Source organism: Haemorhous mexicanus, chromosome 12, assembly GCF_027477595.1.
Source record: "Haemorhous mexicanus isolate bHaeMex1 chromosome 12, bHaeMex1.pri, whole genome shotgun sequence".
Lineage (NCBI taxonomy): Eukaryota > Metazoa > Chordata > Aves > Passeriformes > Fringillidae > Haemorhous > Haemorhous mexicanus.
Genome location: NC_082352.1, coordinates 14,105,747 through 14,113,756, shown reverse-complemented (window position 1 = coordinate 14,113,756; position 8,010 = coordinate 14,105,747). Strand labels below are relative to the sequence as shown.

The 8,010-nt window shown below is 63.2% G+C and overlaps 2 protein-coding genes across 2 annotated transcripts in view; one reads left to right on the top strand and one right to left on the bottom strand.

Annotated features, from left to right (window-relative positions):
• The first annotated feature begins 944 nt into the window (after window positions 1-944).
• On the top strand, window positions 945-5,536 carry SLC38A8 (solute carrier family 38 member 8). Its single transcript, XM_059857164.1, has 10 exons — window positions 945-1,150; window positions 1,617-1,815; window positions 2,031-2,184; window positions 2,330-2,434; window positions 2,738-2,795; window positions 3,058-3,172; window positions 3,297-3,444; window positions 3,531-3,724; window positions 3,902-3,953; window positions 5,278-5,536. The coding sequence occupies exons 1-10, from the start codon at window positions 956-958 to the stop codon at window positions 5,372-5,374; spliced, it is 1,317 nt and encodes a 438-aa protein (XP_059713147.1). The 5' UTR covers window positions 945-955; the 3' UTR covers window positions 5,375-5,536.
• NECAB2 (N-terminal EF-hand calcium binding protein 2) overlaps window positions 5,457-8,010 on the bottom strand; it is a 73,432-nt gene continuing 70,878 nt past the window's right edge. The window contains exons 7-12 of the mRNA XM_059857163.1: window positions 7,820-7,899; window positions 7,458-7,514; window positions 7,231-7,343; window positions 6,851-6,928; window positions 6,414-6,505; window positions 5,457-6,222 (exon numbers count right to left, since the gene is read on the bottom strand). Coding sequence (XP_059713146.1) covers window positions 6,194-6,222; window positions 6,414-6,505; window positions 6,851-6,928; window positions 7,231-7,343; window positions 7,458-7,514; window positions 7,820-7,899 — 449 coding nt within the window. The 3' untranslated portion in view covers window positions 5,457-6,193. The remainder of the gene's footprint in view (window positions 6,223-6,413; window positions 6,506-6,850; window positions 6,929-7,230; window positions 7,344-7,457; window positions 7,515-7,819; window positions 7,900-8,010) is intronic.

Genomic DNA, 8,010 nt, shown 5'->3' with positions numbered 1-8,010 from the left:
TATTTCCGAAGCCTTTGGTGTGCAGCTAATGAAGGCTTGGAAGGACCCTTCTAAGTGTTTATGAACCCTGTAGGCGGCAGAGATGTAATGGAGGTGGCAGGCACAATTAGCCATCCATAATTCCTCCTAGCAGCTGATTAAAGTCTCTTTATCCGTCTTACGAAGATCAGAAGGGCACATGTTTGGGAAATCAAAAATGCATTAGGGGCTGTCAGCCAACGCCAGGGCCTGTGTGCTGAGCCCTGGGGCAGTGGCATGTGGCAGGAGTGGCACAGAGCTGCTGTGTGTCCCCCATGTCGGGAATGGGACCCACATTCCTGTGGGGTGCGGCCTCCTCTGTGCAGGTCCTCTGCAGCATCAGTCACCTCATCCTGTTATCCTGGCATCCCCTTTGTCGGTGTGGAGCAAGTAGTGGGATGGGATGGCTCCTCTCTAAGTCTCCCAGTGCAGGAAAGCACTGCTGGGCTTTTAGCTGTTTGGGAGACACGCAGGGGTGCTGGCCTCATCCTGCACCCAACGAGTTATGAGGGGTGTGAGCTGCAGCTGCCTTCCTTCACCCTTCCCGCGACACTCCCTAATGCCCCTTGGTGGCAGTTTCATGCCTGGGTAAACAGAGCAGGATGAGGGTGGCCTCAGTCCTCCCAGCCCTGTGATGATAATTTCGGAGATACTGAGAGCACGAGTCCCCAGCCCAGCTGCCCCCGTGCTGGGAGCTGAAGGGGCGGCTGCGCTCCGTCGGAGCGCTCTGAGGGCCGGGGGCTGTGAGCAGGACGGGGCTGTCCGCGGTGAGCTCCTGCCAGGGCCTCCCCCGGCCGCCTCCCGCCCGGCCCCCGGCGCCCCCTCCCCAGGCCCGCGGGGGCGGGGGGTCCGCGCAGCCCCGCGCTGCCCGCGCCGCCCCCGCGGGGCCCTGCGGAGGGGCCGCGCTCCGCACCCGCCCGGCCACAGCCCCGCCGCGATGGAGCGGGCGGCGGGCGAGGGCCGGCCCCTGCTGCCGGCGGCGGGAGGCTCCGCCGGGCTCTCCTCGCCCGGGCTCTCCTCCGCCGGCGCCGTCTTCATCCTGCTCAAATCTGCGCTGGGCGCGGGGCTGCTGAGCTTCCCCTGGGCCTTCGGCAGGGCCGGCGGGGCCGTTCCCGCCCTCCTGGTGGAGCTGGTAAGGGCGACTCGGGGGCGACGGGCTGCGGCAGCCCCAGAGGGAGCCGAGGGGCGCCGGTCCGGGGAGGGAGCGGAGGGAGGGACGCACCTGCTCTGGTGCTCGGGGAGCTGGCGAGCACCCACTCCGTGCGACACCCCCGTCCCGACCCCCGCAACGTCCTTAGGTGGGAGTTGCGGTGCCACCTGAGGGATGCTCTCTGCAGCTGAAGCCACACTTGTAGCTGGCTTGTAGCTCAACTCAAAGTAAACGGGTGTCTGCTCCCGTACATGTCCCACAACCCTAAATCCAGACCCGAAATACCACGTAAGGCTGTATCTCCGTGCTTTTGCTGACCTTTGTTACCCAGGCCCACAAGGTGATCTGGTGGGTAACCTGGTCCCTGGCCGTGGGCCTGCTGTGTCCTGTCCTGCTCCGGGGGTGATGGAGGGGCGGCGTGGCGCTTCTTGCTGGCTCTGTCCCGCAGGGCTCGCTGGTGTTCCTGGTGAGCGGGCTGGCCGTGCTGGGCTATGCCGCGGCCCTCAGCGCCCAGCCCACCTACCAGGGCGTGGTGCGGGCCGTGTGCGGCGCGGCCGTGGGGAAGCTCTGTGAGGTCTGCTTTCTCCTCAACCTCTTCATGATCGCCGTGGCCCTCCTCAGGGTGGTGGGCGACCAGCTGGAGAAACGTGAGTTTTTTCCCCCTCACTGTGTTTGGGGCTTGTTTAGGGCCGGCAGCTCTCAGGAATGAGGGGAAGGTGGTCCCACGTGGGCTGGGGTCACCCCCAGGGTTTTCCTGGAAATTCTGAAGACATGGGGCTCCCTGGTTCTGCCATGGTGTGATGCTCCCGACCTCCTTGGGCCATCTTTCAGGGTGCAGCTGACCCCCCACTGCCCCCCACAGTGTGTGACTCCCTGTACCTCAACGGGACACTGAGTGGGGTCCCTCAGCTGCCCCCCTGGTACGTGGACCAGCGCTTCACCCTCTCAGCTCTCTGTGTCCTCGTCATCTTCCCACTCTCTGTCCCCAGGGAGATTGGCTTCCAGAAATACTCCAGGTACCACCTGGGCTATCCCTGTGGTGGCCCACCCCTAGGCACCCTGTACCCCAGGTTGCCACCCCCCAGGAACCTGTGGGGCCGTGGGAGCCCCCCTCCTCCCTTCCTCCTGGCTGTGTGCTGATGCTCTCCCATGCCCTGACAGCATCCTGGGCACGCTGGCTGCCTGCTACCTCACTCTGGTCGTCATCCTGAAATACTACCTGCAAGCAGAGAGCCTGCGTTTGACTGAGCCGCCCCAGCCCTCCAGGTAGGAGAGTCAGCCCCATGTCCCTCCTGCCCTGAGCCTGAGCAGTGACATGGGGGCAGGCCTGGAGGTGGGGCAGGGATGGCGCTGGGCCCTGTGTGTGGTGGGGGTGAGCTGGGGACAACTCACAGTGGGTGGTAGCTACCAGCCCCAGCTTTCACCTCAGCAATGCCCCTTTCTCCCAGAATCACTGGGCAAGAGATTCCCACAGGGTGCCATCCAGGCTGCGCAGTTTATGGCATGAAGGTTTCTTCTCCGTGAGAGCCTCATGCCTTTTGTTCTGTGCTTCCTCTCCACATGCCACAGGTCCTCGTCCTGGACCTCCATCTTCAGTGTCATTCCCACCATCTGCTTTGGCTTTCAGGTAGGTCACCCTGGCCCCTCTGGCTGCAGCTGCCAGGGCAGTGCTGGCAGCCCCCCATGGCATCCCATGGGGATGCTGTCTCCTGAAGGGCAGGTTGAAGGAGAGGGGACCTGTGGCTGTCACCAGAGGTGCTGTGGGGCAGGATACAAGTACCTGGGAATGGGGCAGAGCGGGACAGGGCACCCATAGATGGGAGAGAGGATGCTGGGGGTGGGGGCTGTCCCTGCATGGGGCCCCAGCACCATCCCCCCTTGCCTTGCAGTGCCACGAGGCATGCGTGGCCATCTACAGTAGCATGCGCAACCAGAGCTTCTCCCACTGGGTCACCGTCTCTGTGCTCTCCATGCTCATTTGCCTGCTCATCTACTCCCTCACTGGTAACCCCACCACCAACCCTTCACTCCTCCTTGCCTTGGGGGTCCCCTCTCCCCCTGGCTCATCCATCCTCCTCAGAATGTCCTGCTCACTGCACAGCCGCCCACCCCACCTCCCTGTCAGCAGGGCTCTATGGCTACCTGACCTTCGGCGAGGCTGTGGCGTCCGATGTCCTGATGTCCTACCCAGGGAATGACCCAATTGTCATTGTCGCTCGCCTGCTCTTTGGCGTCTCCATTGTCACCATTTACCCCATTGTGGTGCTGCTGGGCAGGTGAGGGGAGTGGTGACAAGCTGGGTGTCCCCCGAGCCGGTGCAGCTCCCCTGGGTGCCGTCAGCCCCTGCAATCCTCCCTCCCAGGTCCGTGGTGAAGGACTTGTGGGCAGCCCCGAAGCGCGGGGTGGTGTCTGAGGCACACGAGCGGCGGAGCCGGGTGGCACTGACGGTCACCTGGATGGCTGCCACGCTGGGCATCGCCCTCTTCGTGCCCGACATCGGCAAAGTCATCGAGCTCATCGGGGGCATCAGCGCCTTCTTCATCTTCATCTTCCCAGGCAAGAGCAGGCGCGGGGAGGGAGGAAAGTGTTGGGTGAGGGACACTGGTGCCAAGGGCATTGCTGCAGGGGAAAGTGGCCTGTCCTGGCCCCGTTTTGGGGGTGCAGGGATGTGCTCGTGGGGGACAATGCAGAGAGGGGTGCTGTGTTGGGGCTGAGCTTCTGCACTGACAGCAGGGCTGTGCCTCGTGTGTATGACTGGGACCCGCAGCCTCGGGCCACGCAAAAAGTGAGTGTTTGCATGCTCAGCAGTGGTGGGGGCAAGGGAAGGGGCAGGGCCAGGGTGTGGTATCCCATGGGCCGTGGCCAGGGCAGACCCCTGGGGGTCTGCCTGCTCAAGGTGGGAACCCTGCAAGGAGGGGAATTTGGGTGTGAAGTGCTCTACTGGGGCTGTGCCTGGGAATGTCCCTGGATGCCAGGGCTGTGTCCACGCATCAAGGAGGTGCCCAGGTACCGGAGTGACTTCAGGGGCAGAAGAGCTGTGGGGTTTGGTGGCACTGGGGCACCCAGTGAGGACTGGGGTGGGGTCAAGTTGGGTGTCAGAGGGGCAGGGTGCCCCAAGACAGGAGGCCATCAGGTGTTTGGTGTCTGTTTTGCTGGGGTGGTATGTCCCCATCACTGCTCCTGTCTGGAGGGGCTGGGGCACAGCAGCCCATGTCAGGGGGACCTGACATGCTGCTGGTCAGTTTGGGATAAGTGTGTGTCTGTGGTGCCCCTGGGGGAGCAGCAGAGTTTGAGGGAGGATGGAGGTTATGTGGTGAGTGGAGGCAGCCCTCCAGGACATTGGGGTGTTGGTCAAGAGGGTGCTCTGGGGACCCATGAACATCTGCAGAGGGGTGAGGGTGTCCCAAAGGGTGCAAAGTGCTGGAGAGGGGCCAAGGCAGAAGGTTAGCAGGGGCATCCAGGTGGGTGACAAAGGATTGGAGAGGTTCCTTGGGGAGACCTGCCAGAGCATGAGCCCATCATGAGGAAAAGGGACGACAAGAGCTGGGGCGATGGAGACCGAAGGGGACAGTCCCACCCTGCCTGGGACAGTCTGGGAAGGAGCACGGTGCTGAGGACCCTGCAGCAGAGCAGCAGTCGGGTTTGGGGTGAGTTCTGCAGCCCAGGGGCTTGCTCTGCGGCGAGGTGGGCTGTGTGCCCGGGGAGGAGGGAACAGGGAGGTGCAGACCCAGGGCTCCAGGGGCTGGGGCTGGAGCCAGGGAGGGAAAAGGGCTGGAAGCATGTGGTGACAGGATGGAGCTGGAGGTGTGTGGGAGTGGCTGTGCCCGAGCATGGGGTTGGGGGATGTGGGTCTTTGCTCTGTCAGCAGAGCCACTGGGCACAGGCAGAATTGGGAATGATCTCATGGTGGCATCTGCTGGCTTTTTGACCGAGGTTTGTGTGTCATTGCAGTGGACATGGGGGCTGCTGGGTTCTTCTGGCATCGACTGGGAGCAGGGCAGAGGAGGCTGACCCTGCAGAGAGCTGCACAGCCAGAGGAGCTGGGGTACAGGGGTGGCCCATATCTGAGGTCAGCTCTACCCCTGCAGCCTCTGCTCGTGTCGCTGCAGGGCTGCTCTCATTGCCTGGGGGGTTCTCTCCGTGCTCTGCGGTGCCTTTGTCTGCGGGCAGAGCGCTGCCCTGGCCGTGCTGGGGCTGCTGCGCTGAGGGACCACAGAGCCCCATCGTGACCCCACTGCGACCCCCCAGCGTCCTGCCCCGGAGAGAGGCCCCAACACAGCCACACCACTGGATCCCATGGCGGTTTTATTTGGCATCACCGTCCCTGTTGTACAGTGGCTAATAAAGACAGGAGAGGATATTGGCAAAGGTCCTGTGCCACACACCCTGAGGGACCCCCACGCACGGCAGGGTGGGTGTGGGATTGGCACAGATGGACAGACACACAGACGAAGTACAGACCCCAGGAAGGAGAGGAGGCAGCCACCCTCATGCCTACAAGGCACCAGCTGCAACTGTGCACATGCAAAGGAAACCCCTCGGGACCCCCCACAGCTGGAAAGGACTAAGGGTCACCTAGGGAGAAGGGAAACCTCCTTCTGCAGGCACAGGTACACTCACCCCCGAGGCACAGCCTCAACCCCCTAGTCTCTTCCTGGGGTGGCCCCTGGGGACTTGCACAGACCCCCAACCTACTCCCTGCTTTCAGGGGGGCTCCAGCCTCCCACCCTCCTTCCTAGTGCCTGCCTGCCTGCACCCGTTGCCCCCCCCCCCCCCCACCTACCTAAGTCTGGGGGATGTCCCCCTCCCCAAATGCTGCCAGCCCCTCCCTGGCACTCCCTTTCCCCTGAGACCACCCACATCAGGGAGAGATGCCGCAGGTGGTGGGGAGCTGAGGGAGACAGCTGGGGTGGGGGACACACACATGGGATTTTCCTTCACTGCAGCCAGGTCACACCGACGCCTTCCCTGGGCATGGCTGCCCCGCAGAGGGGACAGATGCTGGCAGGCCCCCGGCAGTGACCGTCACTCTCGGCTCAGGGTGCACCAGGCAGCTGCAGGGGAATATCACTGGTCACACCTGCCCAGCCCCACATCACCCTGAACCCCCCCCTAGCCCAGCCAGCTCAGCCCGTGCTGTCCTTCCCACCATGCCACCTGCCCACCCTTGCTCCCCAAGAACTGGAGAGGTGCTGGCTGCCCACAGGTCCCTGTCCCCCACCCTCTGGGGTGGCTGCCGTCCTACCTGGCACGGCCACGCTGGAGATGGCCTCAGGCTGGCTGAGCGTGTCCACCTTGACGTGCTGGAAGCCCTTGCAGGTGGCACTCTGCAGGTGCCTGTGCCCAGGTGGGAGAGAGTGGGTGACACCCAGCCCCCCACAACACCACAGGCTCTGGCAGGGCTGGGTGCCAGCAATCCTGCTCACTTCCCCTTGTGCAGAACACCCTGCCTTGGTTCAGGACACTGACCCCTCTTATTGCCACATCCAAAGGCACTCCCAGGTGGGAGGTGTAGAGAGACCCACCCCAACCCCCCTGTCCTGTTTACAGGGACAGCCCTAGGACAGACAGACAGCTCCTCAGTCCTGCTGTCAGACAGGGGACAGAGCTTGGGGCTCAGCTGCTCTAACAACCCTCCACACCCAAGCATCTCAAAATGGGCTTGTTCAACCCCTCCCCTACCTCTTCCAGTCCTCCTCAGTCTCCCAGAACTCGTAGACGATGAAGGTGACCCCATCAGGCAGCTTCACTGCAGTGACACTGGCAGAAACAGGGAGAGGGGGTAAGCCCCCAACATGGGCCATCCCTCCCCCCTCTGCAGCCACAGGTGTGCTCTTGGGTGGGCTACCGAGGGGGGACCCAGCCCCAGCAGCCCAGGTAGGAGTAGCACCCCCCCACCATTCCAGCACTCCCCAGCCCATGCAAAAGCAGTGTTGTGGTGGAACATGACTACATCCCAAATCCTGGCTGCTTTGCTGCAGTCCTTTGCTTGGTCCCCACTCCAGCCCACACCAAGCCCCCATCTCCCCAGCCCCCAACAGGCAGCTGCTGATGGTACCCACTGGAAGCAGTCCCGCTCCCCGGCCACGCTCTTCAGGTACTGCTTCAGGGAGCTGCAGAACTCGCCCAGGTGCTTTTGTGACACTGTCATCTCGTTCCTCACCAGGAGCAGGTACTGCCGGGCCCCCAAACACAGCATGTGAGACCCACAGGAACACAGTGAGCCCCCAGGGTGGCTCTGTGCTGCAGGGGCACCCCAGCGCCCACGATGGTGGTTGGGCACACTCACCGTGCAGGCCGTGCTCTCGCTGTCACACAGCCGCTGGTGCAGGTCAAACCACAGGGTCTGGGAAAAGGGCAACAAGCAGCAGAGGGGGTGGCGGATTGCCCGAAGCTGCATGTCCCTCCCTGCTTGGTGGGTTTCTGTCCCCACCATTTGCAATGACTGTGCCCCCTTCTCCACAAGGAATGGGCTCCAAGAGCTGCTTGCACCTCCAGTCAGGACCCTTCACAAAAGTTCCCTCTACTCCCACTGCAGCCAACATCCCCAACACCAAATCCTCATCCCTGCCCCGGAACAGCTGGGGCAAGGTCCCTGAACTGTCCCTGGGATGGCAGGACAGCCGCACACAGGGAAACGCTGGCCCTTACCTTGTCCTCCAGCTTGCCAATCAGCTTGGCCAGCCTGTTGATCTGCCCCTCCAGCCCCTCTGCCTTGGTGTCAGGGGAACCTGCACAGAGCCAGGAGACACTGATGGAGTGAGGGGCACCTGCAGGCACCCTCTGAGAGCCCTGTGCTGCTGCTGGGACTTGAGTGCTCCAAGCCACCCTAGTCAGCCAGC

Excerpts from the sequence above, each read along its gene's own strand:
- SLC38A8 (XM_059857164.1), top strand. The coding sequence starts at position 956 with ATGGAGCGGGCGGCGGGCGAGGGCCGGCCCCTGCTGCCGGCGGCGGGA. Across the intron at positions 2,185-2,329 it reads GGCTTCCAGAAATACTCCAG|CATCCTGGGCACGCTGGCTG; the intron begins GTACCACCTGGG and ends ATGCCCTGACAG. Across the intron at positions 3,725-3,901 it reads CTTCATCTTCATCTTCCCAG|GGCTGTGCCTCGTGTGTATG; the intron begins GCAAGAGCAGGC and ends CACTGACAGCAG.